This window comes from Oncorhynchus kisutch, linkage group LG27 (genome assembly GCF_002021735.2).
Source record: "Oncorhynchus kisutch isolate 150728-3 linkage group LG27, Okis_V2, whole genome shotgun sequence".
Lineage (NCBI taxonomy): Eukaryota > Metazoa > Chordata > Actinopteri > Salmoniformes > Salmonidae > Oncorhynchus > Oncorhynchus kisutch.
In genome coordinates, this window is record NC_034200.2 from 43,055,618 (window position 1) to 43,077,340 (window position 21,723).

The 21,723-nt window shown below is 45.0% G+C and overlaps 1 protein-coding gene across 1 annotated transcript in view; it reads left to right on the plus strand.

Moving 5' to 3' along the window:
• The window catches only part of LOC109884233 (piezo-type mechanosensitive ion channel component 2-like), a 243,994-nt gene that overhangs the window by 97,877 nt on the left and 124,394 nt on the right, over nucleotides 1–21,723 (plus strand). The window contains exons 11-18 of the mRNA XM_031806768.1: nucleotides 1,810–1,942; nucleotides 2,777–2,946; nucleotides 12,208–12,438; nucleotides 13,160–13,286; nucleotides 15,803–15,990; nucleotides 16,806–16,954; nucleotides 18,467–18,640; nucleotides 20,350–20,391. Coding sequence (XP_031662628.1) covers nucleotides 1,810–1,942; nucleotides 2,777–2,946; nucleotides 12,208–12,438; nucleotides 13,160–13,286; nucleotides 15,803–15,990; nucleotides 16,806–16,954; nucleotides 18,467–18,640; nucleotides 20,350–20,391 — 1,214 coding nt within the window. The remainder of the gene's footprint in view (nucleotides 1–1,809; nucleotides 1,943–2,776; nucleotides 2,947–12,207; nucleotides 12,439–13,159; nucleotides 13,287–15,802; nucleotides 15,991–16,805; nucleotides 16,955–18,466; nucleotides 18,641–20,349; nucleotides 20,392–21,723) is intronic.

A 21,723-nucleotide genomic window follows, 5' to 3' on the forward strand; every position in this document is an offset into this window, starting at 1 on the left:
AGAGATACAACCCATAGACAGGGTAGGTATCGACATAGAGATACAACCCATAGACAGGGTAGGTATCGACATAGAGATACTACCCATAGACAGGGTAGGTAATAACATAGAGATTACAACCCATAGACAGGGTAGGTAACAACATAGAGATACAACCCATAGACAGGGTAGGTAATAACATAGAGATACAACCCATAGACAGGGTAGGTAATAACATAGAGATTACAACCCATAGACAGGGTAGGTAACGACATAGAGATACTACCCATAGAGAGGGTAGGTGACGGCGTAGAGATACAACCCATAGAGGTATGTAACAACATAGAAATTACAACCCATAGAGGTATGTAACAACATTGAGAAAGAACCCATAGAGGTAGGTAACTTTCTCTCTCCCCCTTCCTCTTCCTCCAGTCTGTTTGAGATCTCATCCATCATCTTACACCTCTGGCTTCAGGAACCTATAGAGGTAGGTAACATCCTGCCGCTTTCAAGGATTGTGACTCTAACCTGGACACTTATAAGATATCCCACTATGCCCTCCGACGAACCATCAAACAGGCATCAATACAGGACTAAGATTGAATCGTACTACACCAGCTCTTTCACTTGTCGGATGTGGCAGGGCCTGCAAACCATTACAGACTATAAAGGGAAGCCCAGCCGCGAGCTGCCCAGTGACACGAGCCTACCAGACGAGCGAAACTACTTCTATTCTATTCTACTTCTATTCTCGAGGCAAGCAACACTGAAACATGCATGAGAGCACCAGCTGTTCCGGAAGACTGTGTGATCACGCTCTCCGTAGCCGAAGAGGGTAAGACCTTTAAACAGGTCAACATTCACAAAGCCGCAGGGCCAGACGGATTACCAGGACGTGTACTCCGAGCATGCGCTGATCAATTGTCAAGTGTCTTCACTGACATTTTCAACCTGTCTCTGACTAAGTCTGTAATACCAACATGTTTCAACCAGACCACCATAGTCCCTGTGCCCAAGAACACTAAGGTAACCTGCCTAAATGACTAGCACTCACGTCTGTAGTCATGAAGTGCTTTGAAAGGCTGGTCAGGGCTCACATCAACACCATTATCCCAGAAACCCTAGACCCACTCCAATTTGCATTCCGCCCCAATAGATCCACAGATGATGCAATCTCTATTGCACTGAGTTTGGAACTCAGTAGTGAGTGTTGCAACCGAGAACAGACAATGTTTACACACTTCAGCACTTCAGAATTAGTTCTGTGAGCTTGTGTAGCCTACCACTTCGTGGCTGAGCTGTTTCCACTTCACAATTACAGCACTTACAGTTGACCGGGGGATCTCTAGCGGGGCAGAAATATGACGATCTGACTGGTTGGAAAGGTGGCATCCTATGACGGTGCCACGTTGATAGTCACTGAGCTCTTCAGTAGTAAGGCCATTCTACTGACAATGTTTGTCTATGGAGATCGCATGTCTGTGTCCTCGATTTCATACACCTGTCAGCAACTGATGTGGCTGAAGTAGCCGAATCCACTAATTTGAAGGGGTGTCCACATACTTTAGTGTGTGATATATAATATATGCCATTTAGCAGAGGCTTTGATCCAAAGCGATTTACCGTCATGCGTGCGTACTTTTAATTATTATTATTATTTTTTTACATATGGGTGGTCCCTGGAATCAAACCCACTGTCCTGCTGTTGCAAGCACCATGCTCTACAAACCGAGCTACAGAGGACCGCAGCCTATGATGCATATGAATGTTCACATGACAAGGAAAACCTCTAACCATAGTCCATATTGTGGCTGTGTCGTTCCACAGGGGTTGGTTGCAAAGTCCAAGGAGACGTCTTTTGACTACATCTCCACCCTAGACTCAGTGGAAAATGGACCGGTCCACCAGGACCTGTACTCCACCCCACAGTATGAAATGGACCAAATCAATAACATGACAGGTGAGTTTTACTGTACAAACACTGGGGCAAAAGTCTATTCTCACAAGACACGTGCTGTGAGCAAAGCCAACATTTTAAATATACAGGCCGAGGACGAGTGAAATTATAATTGGCAGCACAATTTATATTGTATTATTTTTTTTTAAGAGTTATTTCTGCAAGGAGGACATTCTTTTGTGAACTGAGGCCTGGTCAAAAGTACTGCATTATATAGGGAATAGATTTGCCATTTGGGATGCCCACTTTTCTCCGATATATCCCCCTATATCACCCTGTATATACTGTACTATATCACCCTGTATATACTGTACTATATCACCCTGTATATACTGTACTATATCACCCTGTATATACTGTACTATATCACCCTGTATATACTGTACTATATCACCCTGTATATACTGTACTATATCACCCTATATATACTGTACTATATCACCCTGTATATCCTGTACTATATCACCCTGTATATACTGTACTATATCACCCTGTATATACTGTACTATATCACCCTGTATATACTGTACTATATCACCCTGTATATACTGTACTATATCACCCTGTATATACTGTACTATATCACCCTGTATATACTGTACTATATCACCCTGTATATACTGTACTATATCACCCTGTATATACTGTACTATATCACCCTGTATATACTGTACTATATCACCCTGTATATACTGTACTATATCACCCTGTATATACTGTACTATATCACCCTGTATATACTGTACTATATCACCCTGTATATACTGTACTATATCACCCTGTATATACTGTAGGTGTTGTACTATATGAAGTATCTGTGTGTCTTTATCTAAACAGAGAAGGATGAAGGAATGTGTGACTTCAGTCCAACCCTGCGAGAAGAGACTTCTGGGATGGAGGGAGCGGAGGAGGAACAGGAGGAGGAGGAGGGCAGAGTGAATGCTGTTGTAACCGTGTTCAGGTTCATCATGAAGCAGAGCTATGTCTGTGCTCTCATAGCCATGATGGTGAGTAAACTGTGCTCACGTCAAGGCTGTGCTCACGTCAAGGCGAAAGAAAGCACCTGTGTGTGTGTGTGTGTGTGTGTGTGTGTGTGTGTGTGTGTGTGTGTGTGTGTGTGTGTGTGTGTGTGTGCGTGTGCGTGCGTGCGTGCGTGTGTGTGTGTGTGTGCGTGCGAGGTGTGTGTGCTCACATCACATCTAAAGAAAGCACCTGTCATCTAATAAATGACCTGAACTGTTTTCTTGATCGTGATTGTAGGAAGGCCTACCTATGTTTTTGTTTTGAGTCACTGTAGATTGAGGTTTTGAGGCCTTCCCAGCTAGCACATTTGGTTACTTGAAAGTTGTGGGAACGTACGTTTTTGGTTTCACATTGGTTGTGGGAACAAAGCTATACGTTTCCTGAACGGTATAAACTGAACGTCTTTTTAAACATTCTGAGAACAGAAGTGAACATTTCGCCAGTTCTGGAAACGTTTATTTTTAGTTTGCAGGGAGGATCTGTGAACACTGGTTTACTCAGGTTCCTTGAAAGTTTCCTGGGAGGTCTTATTTACGCTCAGACAATGGACATTTTAGTTTTTTACTAATTAAAAAAATAACTTTCACTGAATCTTTCAATAAGAGTTTTTTTCGTGATATTTTATTTGAGTATTTTTTACCTTTTTTATTTATAATTGTCTTTTATGTCAATATACTGTATCTATTTTATTGTACTTTTACCCCCAATATACAATTGGTAGTTACAGTCTTGTCCCATCGCTGCTTCTCCCGTACGGACTTGGGAGAGGTGAAGGTCGAGAGCCATGCGTCCTCCAAAACACGACCCTGCTAAGCCAAACTGCTTCTTAACTCACTGTTCGCTTAACCCGGAAGCCAGCTGCACCAGTGTGTCGGAGGAAACACAGTACAACTGGCGACCGAAGTCAGCTTGCCAAGCCCTCCCCTAACTCGGACGACGCTGGGCCAAACCCTCCCCTAACCCGGAAGACGCTGGGCCAAACCCTACCCTAACCCGGACGACGCTGGGCCAAACCCTCCCCTAACCCGGACGACGCTGGGCCAAACCCTCCCCTAACCCGGACGACGCTGGGCCAAACCCTCCTCTAACCCGGAAGACGCTGGGCCCAACCCTCCCGTAACCCGGAAGACGCTGGGCCAAAACCTCCTCTAACCCGGACGACGCTGGGCCAAACCCTCCCCTAACCCGGACGACGCTGGGCCAAACCCTCCCCTAACCCGGACGACGCTGGGCCAAACCCTCCTCTAACCCGGATGACGCTGGGCCAAACGCTCCTCTAACCAGGACGACGCTGGGCCAATTGTGCGCCGCCTCATGGGTCTCCCGGTCAGGGCCGGCAGTGATACAGCCTGGGATCAAACCCAGGTCTGTAGTGGCTCTCCAAGCACTGCAATGCAGTACCTTAGACCGCTGCGCCACTCTGGTGGTTATTTGCTTTTTTCTTTACAACAGACATAAACATACATAGACATAAACATACATAAACATACATAAACATACATAGACATACATAAACATACATAAACATACATAGACATACATAGACATAAACATACATAAACATACATAGACATAAACATACATAGACATACATAAACATAAACATAAACATACATAGACATACATAAACATAAACATAAACATACATAGACATAAACATACATAGACATAAACATACATAAACATACATAGACATACATAGACATACATAAACATACATAAACATACATAGACATACATAGACATAAACATACATAAACATAAACATACATAGACATAAACATACATAGACATACATAAACATACATAAACATACATAGACATAAACATACATAGACATACATAAACATAAACATACATAGACATAAACATACATAGACATAAACATACATAGACAAAAACATACATAAACATAAACATACATAGACATAAACATACATAGACATAAACATACATAAACATAAACATACATAGACATAAACATACATAGACATAAACATACATAGACATAAACATACATAGACATAAACATACATAGACATAAACATACATAGACAAAAACATACATAAACATAAACATACATAGACATAAACATACATAGACATAAACATACATAGACATAAACATACATAGACATAAACATACATAGACAAAAACAACTACATGGCCAAAAGTATGTGGACATCACTTCAAATGTGTGGATTCGCTATTTCAGTCACGCCCAATGCTGACAGGTGTATAAAATTCAGCACACAGCCATGCAATCTCCATAGACAAACATCCATGCAATCTGCATAGACAAACACTGACAGTAGATTGGCCCGTACCGAAGAGCTCAGTGACTTTTCAACGCGGCTCGTTCATAGTATGCCACCTTTCCAACAAGTCAGTTTGTAACATTTCTGCCCTGCTGGAGCTGCCCCCGGTCAACTGTAAGTGCTGTTATTGTGAAGTGGCAATGTCTAGGAGCAACAACGGCTCAGCCACGAAGTGGTAGGCCACACAAGCTCACAGAACGGGACTGCCGAGTGCTAAAGAAATCAGTTGTCCTCGGTTGCAACACTTACTACAGAGTTCCAAACTGCCTCTGGAAGCAACGTCAGCACAAGAACTGTTCGTCGGGAGGTGCACTTGTGGTTGAATGGAAGCAAGTCCTTGCAGTAATGTGCCATCATCTAGTGGAAAGCCTTCCCAGAAGAGTGGAGGCTGTTATAGCAGCAATGTTCCAACATCTAGTGGAAAGCCTTCCCAGAAGAGTGGAGGCTGTTATAGCAGCAATGTTCCAACATCTAGTGGAAAGTCTTCCCAGAAGAGTAGAGGCTGTTATAGCAGCAATGTTCCAACATCTAGTGGAAAGCCTTCCCAGAAGAGTAGAGGCTGTTATAGCAGCAATGAATCAACATCTAGTGGAAAGTCTTCCCAGAAGAGTAGAGGCTGTTATAGCAGCAATGATCCAACATCTAGTGGGAAAGCCTTCCCAGAAGAGTAGAGGCTGTTATAGCAGCAATGTTCCAACATCTAGTGGAAAGCCTTCCCAGAAGAGTGGAGGCTGTTATAGCAGCAATGTTCCAACATCTAGTGGAAAGCCTTCCCAGAAGAGTGGAGGCTGTTATAGCAGCAATGTTCCAACATCTAGTGGAAAGTCTTCCCAGAAGAGTAGAGGCTGTTATAGCAGCAATGAATCAACATCTAGTGGAAAGTCTTCCCAGAAGAGTAGAGGCTGTTATAGCAGCAATGTTCCAACATCTAGTGGAAAGCCTTCCCAGAAGAGTGGAGGCTGTTATAGCAGCAATGTTCCAACATCTAGTGGAAAGCCTTCCCAGAAGAGTGGAGGCTGTTATAGCAGCAATGATCCAACATCTAGTGGGAAAGCCTTCCCAGAAGAGTGGAGGCTGTTATAGCAGCAATGGAGGCACAAACTCCATATTAATGCCCATGATGTTGGAATGAGATGTTTGACGAGCCTTTTGGCCATGTAGTGTACATTTCAACTAACATGAATGAATTCCCGCTCAGACCCACGTTCCTTCCATATCCAACACCTTGTTTCTAATGCTTGTAAGACTCTCTATGTTTCTGTCTGTAGCCAGATTTCTATCACCGTTCAAATAATAAAGTCTTTTATTCTTCCGTTCTCTTTACTATCATTGGACTTCCACTATTTAAGTATTAGCGTCTGCGATATAAGAGAAGGATATAATATATGTCCAATCCATCGGGGTATCTCACCGCACCCTCATGTGCCAAGTCTTGAAATATGCAGATGGTCACATGAACTTACATCTTAAAACTTCTGAGAGACATCTTTCTAACTCCGCCCATAACTATTAGACTTTATAGCCCAGAAGGCATGAATTATTGAGAGACAGCTTTCTAACTCCGCCCATAACTATTGGACTTTATAGCCCAGAAGGCATCAATTATTGAGAGAGAGCTTTCTAACTCCGCCCATAACTATTAGACTTTATAGCCCAGAAGGCATGAATTATTGAGAGACAGCTTTCTAACTCCGCCCATAACTATTGGACTTTATAGCCCAGAAGGCATGAATTATTGAGAGACAGCTTTCTAACTCCGCCCATAACTATTAGACTTTATAGCCCAGAAGGCATGAATTATTGAGAGACAGCTTTCTAACTCCGCCCATAACTATTAGACTTTATAGCCCAGAAGGCATGAATTATTGAGAGACAGCTTTCTAACTCCGCCCATAACTATTGGACTTTATAGCCCAGAAGGCATGAATTATTGAGAGACAGCTTTCTAACTCCGCCCATAACTATTAGACTTTATAGCCCAGAAGGCATGAATTATTGAGAGACAGCTTTCTAACTCCGCCCATAACTATTAGACTTTATAGCCCAGAAGGCATGAATTATTGAGAGACAGCTTTCTAACTCCGCCCATAACTATTGGACTTTATAGCCCAGAAGGCATGAATTATTGAGAGACAGCTTTCTAACTCCGCCCATAACTATTAGACTTTATAGCCCAGAAGGCATGAATTATTGAGAGACAGCTTTCTAACTCCGCCCATAACTATTGGACTTTATAGCCCAGAAGGCATGAATTATTGAGAGACAGCTTTCTAACTCCGCCCATAACTATTGGACTTTATAGCCCAGAAGGCATGAATTATTGAGAGACAGCTTTCTAACTCCGCCCATAACTATTGGACTTTATAGCCCAGAAGGCATGAATTATTGAGAGACAGCTTTCTAACTCCGCCCATAACTATTAGACTTTATAGCCCAGAAGGCATGAATTATTGAGAGACAGCTTTCTAACTCCGCCCATAACTATTAGACTTTATAGCCCAGAAGGCATGAATTATTGAGAGACAGCTTTCTAACTCCGCCCATAACTATTAGACTTTATAGCCCAGAAGGCATGAATTATTGAGAGACAGCTTTCTAACTCCGCCCATAACTATTAGACTTTATAGCCCAGAAGGCATCAATTATTGAGAGACAGCTTTCTAACTCCGCCCATAACTATTAGACTTTATAGCCCAGAAGGCATGAATTATTGAGAGACAGCTTTCTAACTCCGCCCATAACTATTAGACTTTATAGCCCAGAAGGCATGAATTATTGAGAGAGAGCTTTCTAACTCCGCCCATAACTATTAGACTTTATAGCCCAGAAGGCATGAATTATTGAGAGAGAGCTTTCTAACTCCGCCCATAACTATTGGACTTTATAGCCCAGAAGGCATCAATTATTGAGAGAGAGCTTTCTAACTCCGCCCATAACTATTGGACTTTATAGCCCAGAAGGCATCAATTATTGAGAGAGAGCTTTCTAACTCCGCCCATAACTATTGGACTTTATAGCCCAGAAGGCATGAATTATTGAGAGACAGCTTTCTAACTCCGCCCATAACTATTAGACTTTATAGCCCAGAAGGCATGAATTATTGAGAGACAGCTTTCTAACTCCGCCCATAACTATTAGACTTTATAGCCCAGAAGGCATGAATTATTGAGAGACAGCTTTCTAACTCCGCCCATAACTATTGGACTTTATAGCCCAGAAGGCATGAATTATTGAGTCACTGTTAGTACACTTGAGGCATTAATCTGCCATTGTGCCTTAGATTTTTTTCTCTTGTATAATAAATTCTATATATTAATTTATACTGGATTAAGTATAGATTTTCATTCGTTATATTACAACACTTCATCTTGTGTCAATATCAGTTATTTTTATGTTTTTAACGTTCCAATTTATATTTTATAGTTTATCTTTTCTTCTAAGAGATTGTCAGTTGGAAAGGCTCTCTGCAGGTTTTCTACATCTTACCTATCATATATGAGTATCTTTTTATGACTAAAATAGGATTCCCTGAAATATTTCTCCGATGTCCAAAAGCTTTCAGGTGAACATTTTGTGTTCTAAATGCATTGTACCTAATTATTGAATTAATTATTTGTCAGTCCAGGAGACATCCCCAAAAAAATCTGTCTTCTCTCAAATGTCTGTAGCATCCAAACTGTTTGGGCTAGAAACTATTACGGAAAGATGAGACTCTGACAAACACGTCATGTTTTGCTCTAGGACTCCCACATGCCTCACAAAACTCATCTGAAGGTCCCAGTTTAAAAAATGGAATGAAGTACAGTACCAGTCAGAAGTTTGGACACACCTACTCATTCCAGAGTTTTTCTTTACTATTTTCTACATTGTAGAATAATAGTGAAGACATCAAAACTATGAAATAACACATATGGAATCATGTAGTAACCAAAAAAGTGTTAGAGACTCTTGGCATTCTCTCAACCAGCTTCATGAGGTGGTCACCTGGAATGTATTTCAATTAACAGGTGTGGCTTGTTAAAAGTTAATTTGTGGAATTTCTTTCCTTCTTAATGCGTTTGAGCCAATCAGTTGTGTTGTAACAAGGTAGGGGTGGTATACAGAAGATTGCCCTATTTGGTAAAAGACCATGTCCATATTATGGCAAGAACAGCTCAAATAAGCAAAGAGAAACGACAGTCCATCATTACTTTAAGACGTGAAGGTCAGTCAATCCGGAAAATGTCATGTCTCCTGATGTACTGGCCGGTCTCCTGGTAGCGCCTCGATAATCTGGACACTACGCTGACAGACACAGCAAACCTTCTTGCCACAGCTCGCATTGATGTACCATCCTGGATGAGCTGGACGACCTGAGCCACTTGTGTGGGTTGTAGACTCCGTCTCATGGTACCACTAGAGTAAAAGCACCGCCAGCATTCAAAAGTGACCAAAACATCAGCCAGGAAGCATAGGAACTGAGAAGTGGTCTGTGGTCACCACCTGCAGAACCACTCCTTTATTGGGGGTGTCTTGCTAATTGCCTATAATTTCCACCTGTTGTCTATATATATATACATGTCTCTTTTGACCCTCTCTCTCTCGCTCCCTCTATCTCTACTTCTCTCTTTCTCTCCCTCTATCTCCCTCTCTCTCGATTTTCAATTCAATATTTACAATATAAAATAAAAATGAGAATCAAAATTGTTAATGGGACAACAGTAACAACAATAACCAAGGGTCAAAATAACTATACATTGAACAATAACAATAAGTATACAGTAGAGGACATGTGCATGTTGATTGGTCTGTCAGACACTGTCCCTCATCTTATGGCAGGCAGAAATGTAGTGCGCTGCCAACCCACAGCTCTCTGCGTCCTCCCCCAACAGGACGGGTAGCCTATCCTCATCAGAGAGGTCTCTCTGCGTCCTCCCCCAACAGGACAGGTAGCCTATCCTCATCAGAGAGGTCTTTGAAATATTGAATAAGGGTTTCAAATTTGGGGAAATGACACTCTAATTGTTTAATATTTTTGTCAGGAAATGCAGCTCCGTCTCAGGTTCTGCTGTGGTGCAGTGGTTGCACAGCCTTTCCTCTACAGGGAGTCAGGTTTTCCTGTGTCTACCCTTCTCAATGGCAAGGCTGTGCTCACTGAGCCTGTACTTTGTCAAGGTTTTTCTAAGGTTTTGATCAGTAACCATGGTCAAATATTTAGCCACGGTGTACTGTCTATTTAGGGCCAGATAGCACTGCATTTTGCTTTGTGTTTGTGCTTGTGTTTCCCAATAAGCTATATATAGTTATATAGTATATATATATATATATAGTTTTGTTTTGACTGTGTTGTATTTTAGTTTATCCTGATTGGTTGGATGTTCTGGTCCTGAGGCTTCAGTGTGTTAGTAGAACAGGTTTGTGAACTCAACCCCAGGACCAGCTGGATGAGGGGACTGAGGCTTCAGTGTGTTAGTAGAACAGGTTTGTGAACTCAGCCCCAGGACCAGCTGGATGAGGGGACTGAGGCTTCAGTGTGTTAGTAGAACAGGTTTGTTAACTCAGCCCCAGGACCAGCTGGATGAGGGGACTGAGGCTTCAGTGTGTTAGTAGAAGAGGTTTGTTAACTCAGCCCCAGGACCAGCTGGATGAGGGGACTGAGGCTTCAGTGTGTTAGTAGAACAGGTTTGTTAACTCAGCCCCAGGACCAGCTGGATGAGGGGACTGAGGCTTCAGTGTGTTAGTAGAACAGGTTTGTGAACTCAGCCCCAGGACCAGCTGGATGAGGGGACTGAGGCTTCAGTGTGTTAGTAGAACAGGTTTGTGAACTCAGCCCCAGGACCAGCTGGATGAGGGGACTGAGGCTTCAGTGTGTTAGTAGAACAGGTTTGTGAACTCAGCCCCAGGACCAGCTGGATGAGGGGACTGAGGCTTCAGTGTGTTAGTAGAACAGGTTTGTGAACTCAGCCCCAGGACCAGCTGGATGAGGGGACTGAGGCTTCAGTGTGTTAGTAGAACAGGTTTGTTAACTCAGCCCCAGGACCAGCTGGATGAGGGGACTGAGGCTTCAGTGTGTTAGTAGAACAGGTTTGTGAACTCAGCCCCAGGACCAGCTGGATGAGGGGACTGAGGCTTCAGTGTGTTAGTAGAACAGGTTTGTGAACTCAGCCCCAGGACCAGCTGGATGAGGGGACTGAGGCTTCAGTGTGTTAGTAGAACAGGTTTGTTAACTCAGCCCCAGGACCAGCTGGATGAGGGGACTGAGGCTTCAGTGTGTTAGTAGAACAGGTTTGTTAACTCAGCCCCAGGACCAGCTGGATGAGGGGACTGAGGCTTCAGTGTGTTAGTAGAACAGGTTTGTTAACTCAGCCCCAGGACCAGCTGGATGAGGGGACTCTTCTTTGCCCAGCTCTTGGCATTGCAGGGCTTGGTAGTGATATGAGAGGGGGTCACTGTATTTTAGATGTTTCCAAAACTGAATTGCTCTTTTTTTAGTTTTTATTAGTGGTTATTGGCCTAATTCTGCCCTGCATGCATTGTTTGTAGTTTTCCTCTGGACATGTAGGAGAATCTTACAGAACTCTGCATGCAGGGTTTCAATGGGGTGTTTGTCCCATTTGATGTTTTGCAAGTGGACCCCACACCTCTCTGCCATAAAGTGCAATTGGTTCAATGACACATTCAATTAGTTTTAGCCAAATTTTAATAGGTATTTCAATTTTAATTAGCTTTTTAATGCCGTAGAATGCCCTGCGTGCTTTCTCTCTCAGTTCATTCACTGCCTCATTAAGGTGTCCAGTTGAGCTTATTTTTAAACCTAATTAATTGTAGTGTGTACAGTATATATTTTGTACCAATTGAGAACTTTGATCTAATTCCCTGAGATCTGGATCTTCTCTCTGTTACTCCCCCCCCCCTCTCTCTCTCTCTTTCTGTCTCTCCCTCCCCAGGCGTGGAGCATCACGTATGTTAGCTGGCTGACGTTTGTGTTCCTGATGTGGTCGTGTATGTTGTGGATGGTGAGGGACCGTCGTCGTTACACCATGCTAACCTCTCCCTTCATGGTGCTCTACGGGAACCTGCTCATTGTGCTGCAGTACATCTGGAGCTTTGAGCTACTGGAGCCCGTACCTGGACTCTTCCTCAAGATGGACGTGCCCTTCAGGCAGCTGGGTTCCAAGGTAAACGGGTAGAGACAGAACTGTTCTGAGTAAACGGGTAGAGACAGAACTGTTCTGAGTAAACGGGTAGAGACAGAACTGTTCTGAGTAAACGGGTAGAGACAGAACTGTTCTGAGTAAATGGGTAGAGACAGAACTGATATGTCTAACTGCTGAGGATGTGAAACCGCTGCCATCTTGGATCAATCAGGTCTCTTTCTAAAATAACATTTATGTGACAGTCTCTCTTGATACCATTTTATCTCAGTGCTGTTGTCTGTACTTCCTGTGTCTGTAATGATCTCTGTTGTCTGTACTTCCTGTGTCTGCAATGATGCCTGTACTTCCTGTGTCTGCAATGATGCCTGTACTTCCTGTGTCTATAATGATGTCTGTTGTCTGTACTTCCTGTGTCTGTAATGATCTCTGTTGTCTGTACTTCCTGTGTCTGCAATGATGTCTGTACTTCCTGTGTCTATAATGATGTCTGTTGTCTGTACTTCCTGTGTCTATAATGATATCTGTTGTCTGTACTTCCTGTGTCTATAAAGATATCTGTTGTCTGTACTTCCTGTGTCTATAATGATATCTGTTGTCTGTACTTCCTGTGTCTATAATGATGTCTGTTGTCTGTACGTCCTGTGCCAGTGATGATGTCTGCTGTCTGTACTTCCTGTGTCAGTAATGATCTCTGTTTTCTGTTCTTCCTGTGTCAGTAATGATGTCTGTTGTCTGTCTCAAGATCCTATGCCTGTTGAGCTTTTGGCTGTTGCTGATACAGACTCTGACAGAGAGACAGGAGGAGCAGAGAGAGGAGGCTGTTGTACTCACTGACGTACATGTGGATAACCAACCCAAGAAGAAGAAGGGTCAGAACCAATATCACAGCTGCTCAACAACATACTGTTTTTATCATGTGTGACCGACTGGGTTCAAACCTGGGTTGTCCACACGGCTATCATTTACATCCTGTTGTCCACACTGCTATCATTTACAACCTGTTGTCCACACTGCTATCATTTACATCCTGTTGTCCACACGGCTATCATTTACATCCAGTTGTCCACACGGCTATCATTTACATCCTGTTGTCCACACGGCTATCATTTACATCCTGTTGTCCACACTGCTATCATTTACATCCTGTTGTCCACACGGCTATCATTTACATCCTGTTGTCCACACGGCTATCATTTACATCCTGTTGTCCACACTGCTATCATTTACATCCTGTTGTCCACACTGCTATCATTTACATCCTGTTGTCCACACGGCTATAATTTACATCCTGTTATGCACACTGCTATCATTTACATCCTGTTGTCCACACGGCTAGCATTTACATCCTGTTATCCACACTGCTATCATTTACATCCTGTTGTCCACACAGCTATCATTTACATCCTGTTGTCCACACGGCTATAATTTACATCATGTTATCCACACTGCTATCATTTACATCCTGTTGTCCACACGGCTATCATTTACATCCTGTTGTCCACACTGCTATCATTTACATCCTGTTGTCCACACGGCTATCATTTACATCCTGTTGTCCACACTGCTATCATTTACATCCTGTTGTCCACACGGCTATCATTTACATCCTGTTGTCCACACTGCTATCATTTACATCCTGTTGTCCACACTGCTATCATTTACATCCTGTTGTCCACACGGCTATCATTTACATCCTGTTGTCCACACGGCTATCATTTACAACCTGTTGTCCACACTGCTATCATTTACATCCTGTTGTCCACACGGCTATCATTTACATCCTGTTGTCCACACTGCTATCATTTACATCCTGTTATCCACACTGCTATCATTTACATCCTGTTGTCCACACTGCTATCATGTACATCCTGTTGTCCACACTGCTATCATTTACATCCTGTTGTCCACACTGCTATCATTTACATCCTGTTGTCCTCACAGCTATAATTTACATCCTGTTATCCACACTGCTATCATTTACATCCTGTTGTCCACACTGCTATCATTTACATCCTGTTGTCCACACGGCTATCATTTACATCCTGTTGTCCACACGGCTATCATTTACATCCTGTTGTCCACACTGCTATCATTTACATCCTGTTGTCCACACGGCTATAATTTACATCCTGTTATCCACACTGCTATCATTTACATCCTGTTGTCCACACGGCTATCATTTACATCCTGTTATCCACACTGCTATCATTTACATCCTGTTGTCCACACAGCTATCATTTACATCCTGTTGTCCACACGGCTATCATTTACATCCTGTTATCCACACGGCTATCATTTACATCCTGTTGTCCACACTGCTATCATTTACATCCTGTTGTCCACATGGCTATCATTTACATCCTGTTGTCCACACTGCTATCATTTACATCCTGTTGTCCACACTGCTATCATTTACATCCTGTTGTCCACACTGCTATCATTTACATCCTGTTATCCACACTGCTATCATTTACATCCTGTTATCCACACGGCTATCATTTACATCCTGTTGGCCACACTGCTATCATTTACATCCTGTTGTCCACACTGCTATCATTACATCCTGTTGTCCACACGGCTATCATTTACATCCTGTTGTCCACACGGCTATCATTTACATCCTGTTGTCCACACTGCTATCATTTACATCCTGTTGTCCACACGGCTATCATTTACATCCTGTTATCCACTGCTATCATTTACATCCTGTTGTCCACACTGCTATCATTTACATCCTGTTATCCACACTGCTATCATTTACATCCTGTTGTCCACACTGCTAACATTTACATCCTGTTGTCCACACTGCTATCATTTACATCCTGTTGTCCACACTGCTATCATTTACATCCTGTTGTCCACACTGCTATCATTTACATCCTGTTGTCCTCACAGCTATCATTTACATCCTGTTGTCCTCACAGCTATCATTTACATCCTGTTATCCACACTGCTATCATTTACATCCTGTTGTCCACACTGCTATCATTTACATACTACATCCTGTTGTCCACACTGCTAACATTTACATCCTGTTGTCCACACTGCTATCATTTACATCCTGTTGTCCACACTGCTATCATTTACATCCTGTTGTCCACACTGCTATCATTTACATCCTGTTGTCCTCACAGCTATCATTTACATCCTGTTATCCACACTGCTATAATTTACATCCTGTTGTCCACACTGCTATCATTTACATCCTGTTGTCCACACAGCTATCATTTACATCCTGTTGTCCACACTGCTATCATTTACATCCTGTTGTCCACACTGCTATCATTTACATCCTGTTGTCCACACTGCTATAATTGACGTACAATTCATCATGTAGGACCACTTACCCAGTACCTCCTGTCTGGTACCTTGTTTATAGAGGAAGAGGAGGATGAGGAAGGAGGGGAGCAGGACATCATGCAGGTTCTGGGGAACATGGTGATGGAGATGCTGGTGAAATACTGGATCTATATCTGTGGAGGAATGTTCTTCTTCGTTAGCTTCGAGGGACGCATGGTCATGTATAAGATCATCTACATGATGCTCCTCCTCTTCTGTGTGGCACTCTATCAGGTACACACACGCACACACACACACGCACGCACGCACGCACACACACACACACACACACACACACACACACACACACACACACACACACACACACACACACACACACACACACACTACCATTCAAAGGTTTGGGGTCATTTGGAAATGTCCTTGTTTTTGAAAGAACAGCACATTTTTTTGTACATTTTAAAATAACATCAAATTGATTAGAAATACAGTGTAGACATTGTAAAAGTAAATGACTATTGAAGCTGGAAACGGCAGATTTTTTATGGAATATCTACATAGGTGTACAGAGGCTCATTATCAGCAACCATCACTCCTGTGTTCCAATGGCACGTTGTGTTAGCTAATCCAAGTTTATAATTTGAAAAGGCTAATTGATCATTAGAAAACCCTTGCAATTATGTTAGCACAGCTGAAAACTGTTGTGATGATTTAAAGAAGCAATAAAACTGTCCTTCTTTAGACTAGTTGAGTATCCGGAGCATCAGCATTTGTGGGTTCGATTACAGGCTCAAAATGGCCAGAAACAAAGACCTTTCTTCTGAAACTCGTCAGTCTATTCTTGTTCTGAGAAATGAAGGCTATTCCATATTCCATTTTTTTATACACAGGATGTTACATACAGTACACACAGGATGTTACACATGTTAAATCCCTCACCCAAAGGTCTGGGCAAACAACACAGTAAGTAAGAGGGATGAACGTCCCTGTTTCCCCAGACCTTTGGGGTTTGAGCTGGGGGGACAACACAGTGAAACATTTAAACCAACCTGGTGTGTGTGTTGTGTGTGTGTGTGTGTTGTCTCCAGGTGCACTATGAGTACTGGAGGAGGATCCTGAAGTACTTCTGGATGTCTGTGGTGGTCTACACCATGCTGGTCCTCGTCCTGGTCTACACCTTCCAGTTTGAGACTTCTCTACCCTTCTGGTCTAACATGACTGGCATGAGCAAAGAGAAGTGAGTCCTAACCCCTGACCCTCCCTACCCTTCTGGTCTAACATGACTGTCATGAGCAAAGAGAAGTGAGTCCTAACCCCTGACCCCTAACCCCTGACCCTCCCTACCCTTCTGGTCTAACATGACTGGCATGAGCAAAGAGAAGTGAGTCCTAACCCCTGACCCCTAACCCTCCCTACCCTTCTGGTCTAACATGACTGGCATGAGCAAAGAGAAGTGAGTCCTAACCCCTGACCCCTAACCCCTGAACCTCCCTACCCTTCTGGTCTAACATGACTGGCATGAGCAAAGAGAAGTGAGTCCTAACCCCTGACCCCTAACCCCTGACCCTCCCTACCCTTCTGGTCTAACATGACTGGCATGAGCAAAGAGAAGTGAGTCCTAACCCCTGACCCCTAACCCTCCCTACCCTTCTGGTCTAACATGACTGGCATGAGCAAAGAGAAGTGAGTCCTAACCCCTGAACCTCCCTACCCTTCTGGTCTAACATGACTGGCATGAGCAAAGAGAAGTGAGTCCTAACCCCTGACCTCTGACCCTAAAGTTCACAAAATTGCTAAAGAGAACATTTCTCTATACATTTAGTCCTGCATTAGTGAGAGATGTGATGTATGGTCTGTCTCCTGGCTGAAGGACCTGGGGTTGAGATATGATGTGGTCTGTCTCCTGGCTGAAGGACCTGGGGTTGAGATGTGATGTGGTCTGTCTCCTGGCTGAAGGACCTGGGGTTGAGATATGGTGTGGTCTGTCTCCAGACTGAAGGACCTGGGGTTGATATATGGTGTGGTCTGTCTCCAGACTGAAGGACCTGGGGTTGAGATATGATGTGGTCTGTTTCCTGACTGAAGGACCTGGGGTTGAGATATGATGTATGGTTTGGTCTCTGTCTCTCCCCTCCTCTCTCTCCAGACTGAAGGACCTGGGGTTGAGATGTGATGTGGTATGTTTCCTGACTGAAGGACCTGGGGTTGAGATATGATGTGGTCTGTCTCCTGACTGAAGGACCTGGGGTTGAGATATGGTGTGGTTTGTCTCCAGACTGAAGGACCTGGGGTTGAGATATGGTGTGGTCTGTCTCCAGACTGAAGGACCTTGGGTTGAGATATGATGTATGGGTTTGTCTCTGTCTCTCCCCTCCTCTCTCTCCAGACTGAAGGACCTGGGGTTGAGCTATGATGTTTGGTCTCTATCTCTCCCCTCCTCTCTCTCCAGACTGAATGATCTGGGGTTGAGATATGATGTTTGGTCTCTGTCTCTCCCCTCCTTTCTCTCCAGACTGAAGGACCTGGGGTTGAGATATGATGTGGTCTGTCTCCTGGCTGAAGGACCTGGGGTTGAGATATGGTGTTTGGTTTGGTCTATGTCTCTCCCCTCCTCTCTCTCCAGACTGAAGGACCTGGGGTTGAGCTATGATGTTTGGTCTCTGTCTCTCCCCTCCTCTCTCTCCAGACTGAAGGACCTGGGGTTGAGATATGATGTTTGGTCTCTGTCTCTCCCTTCCTCTCTCTCCAGACTGAAGGACCTGGGGCTAGAACAGTTCTCCGTATCGATGCTCTTCACACGCATCTTCATCCCCACCTCCTTCCTCCTGGTGTGTATCCTTCACCTTCACTACTTCCACGACCACTTCCTGCTGCTCACGGACCTGAAGGATGTGTCCCAAAAACAGGACAGCACCATCTACAGGTGAGGATGAGTGACTGACTGTGTTAGCCCACTGAGCTAAAGTTTAGGACTAGTTGTCAATACAGGGAGATAACATGAGTCTCAGCACCATCTACAGGTGAGACTGAGTGACAGACCATGGGTTTTGAACCATGTGTTACGTTAGCCCACTGAGCTAAAGCCTAGGCATTAGTTTGGGGAGCTAACACGAGTTTCAGCACCATCTACAGATGAGCTGACTGGGGGTTGAACCCTGATACTGCTCTAGACTAGGTTAACCCACTGAGCTAAAGCCTGGGCATTAGTTTTGGGTGCTAACATCAGTTTGTGGCAGAATCTAAAGGTGAGCTGGGTGACTGGCTCTGAGCCCAGAAATGGTTCAACTAATTTTGACATGTTTATGTCCTGGGATTAACTGGGTGGTCTGTGGTTCTGATATCATGCTGGTCTGTGTAGTGGTGGTCTGTGTAGTAGTCTGTGTGGTGGTCTGTGTAGTAGTCTGTGTAGTTGTCTGTGTGGTGGTATGTGTAGTGGTCTGTGTAGTGGTCTGTGTAGTGGTAGTCTGTGTAGTGGTCTGTGTAGTGGTAGTCTGTGTAGTGGTCTTTGTAGTAGTCTGTGTAGTAGTCTGTGTGGTGGTCTTTGTAGTAGTATGTGTAGTGGTGGTCTGTGTAGTGGTCTGTGTGGTGGTAGTCTGTGTAGTGGTAGTCTGTGTAGTGGTAGTCTGTGTAGTAGTCTGTGTGGTAGTCTGTATAGTGGTAGTCTGTGTAGTGGTCTGTGTAGTGGTAGTCTGTGTAGTGGTCTTTGTAGTAGTCTGTGTAGTAGTCTGTGTGGTAGTCTGTGTAGTGGTCTGTGTGGTGGTGGTCTGTGTGGTAGTCTGTGTAGTGGTCTGTGTGGTAGTCTGTGTGGTAGTCTGTGTAGTAGTCTGTGTAGTGGTCTGTGTGGTAGTCTGTGTAGTAGTCTGTGTAGTAGTCTGTCTGGTAGTCTGTAGTGGTCTGTGTGGTAGTCTGTATAGTGGTAGTCTGTGTAGTGGTCTGTGTAGTGGTAGTCTGTGTAGTGGTCTTTGTAGTAGTCTGTGTAGTAGTCTGTGTGGTAGTCTGTGTAGTGGTCTGTGTGGTGGTGGTCTGTGTGGTAGTCTGTGTAGTGGTCTGTGTGGTAGTCTGTGTGGTAGTCTGTGTGGTGGTCTGTGTAGTAGTCTGTGTGGTAGTCTGTGTGGTAGTCTGTGTAGTAGTATGTGTAGTAGTCTGTGTGGTAGTCTGTGTAGTGGTCTGTGTAGTGGTCTATTGGTTTCTCATCCATTTCCTACTTGATTATCATCCGTCCTCTTTTCTGCTTCCCTAGTCTTTCTAATCTACTGCCATCTGTCATCTCTCCTCCTCCTCTGTCATCTCTCCTCCTCCTCGGTCATCTCTCCTCCTCCTCGGTCATCTCTCCTCCTCCTCGGTCATCTCTCCTCCTCCTTGGTCATCTCTCCTCCTCCTCGGTCATCTCTCCTCATCCTCGGTCATCTCTCCTCCTCCTCGGTCATCTCTCCTCCTCCTCGGTCATCTCTCCTCCTCGGTCATCTCTCCTCCTCCTTGGTCATCTCTCCTCCTCCTCTGTCATCTCTCCTCCTCCTCGGTCATCTCTCCTCCTCCTCGGTCATCTCTCCTCATCCTCGGTCATCTCTCCTCCTCCTCGGTCATCTCTCCTCCTCCTCGGTCATCTCTCCATTCCTACCTCTCCTCATACAGTAATGCTAAAGTCAATGGCCGTGTGTATCTGATCATGAATAGGTGGGTAACTGCCTGCTTTCTGTTCCCTCCCTCCCTCACACGTCTCTCCCTCCCAACATCATCCTTCCCTCGCTCCCACATTCCCTCCCTCTCTCCATCATCCCTCCACCCCTCCCACGTTCCCTCTCTCCATCATCCCTCCACCCCTCCCACGTTCCCTCCCTCCATCATCCTTCTCTCCCTCCCACGTTCCCTCTCTCCATCATCCTTCTCTTCCTCCCACGTTCCCTCTCTCCATCATCCCTCCACCCCTTCCACGTTCCCTCCCTCCATCATCCTTCCCTCCCTCCCACATTCCCTCTCTCCATCATCCTTCCCTCCCTCCCACGTTCCCTCCCTCCCTCCATCATCCCTCTCTCCCTCCCATGTTCCCTCCCTCAATCATCCCTCCCTCCCACGTTCCCTCCCTCCATCATCCTTCCCTCCCTCCCTCCATCATCCCTCCCTCCCACATTCCCTGTCTCCCTCCATCATCCTTCCCTCCCTCCCTCCATCATCCCTCCCTCCCACATTCCCTGTCTCCCTCCATCATCCATCCCTCCCTCCCACGTTCCCTCCCTCCATCATCCTTCCCTCCCTCCCTCCATCATCCCTCCCTCCCACGTTCCCTGTCTCCCTCCATCATCCCTCCACCCCTCCCACGTTCCCTCTCTCCATCATCCCTCCACCCCTCCCACGTTCCCTCCCTCCATCATCCTTCCCTCCCTCCCACGTTCCCTCCCTCATCATCCTTCTCTCCCTCCCACGTTCCCTCCCTCCATCATCCTTCCCTCCCTCCATCATCCTTCCCCCCCTCCATCATCCTTCCCTCCCTCCCACGTTCCCTCCCTCCATCATCCTTCCCTCCCTCCATCATCCTTCCCTCCCTCCCACGTTCCCTCCCTCCATCATCCTTCCCTCCCTCCCACATTCCCTCCCTCCATCATCCTTCCCTCCCTCCCTCCATCATCCTTCCCTCCCTCCCACGTTCCCTCCCTCCATCATCCTTCCCTCCCTCCATCATCCTTCCCTCCCTCCCACGTTCCCTCCCTCCATCATCCTTCCCTCCCTCCCACATTCCCTCCCTCCATCATCCTTCCCTCCCTCCCTCCATCATCCTTCCCTCCCTCCCATGTTCCCTCCCTACATCATCCTTCCCACCCTCCCACGTTCCCTCCCTCCATCATCCTTCCCTCCCTCCCATGTTCCCTCCCTCCATCATCCTTCCCTCCCTCCCACGCACCCTCCCTCCATCATCCTTCTCTCCCTCCCACGTTCTCTCCCTCAATCATCCCTCCTTCCCACGTTCCCTGTCTCCCTCCATCATCCCTCCCTCCCACGTTCCCTCCCTCC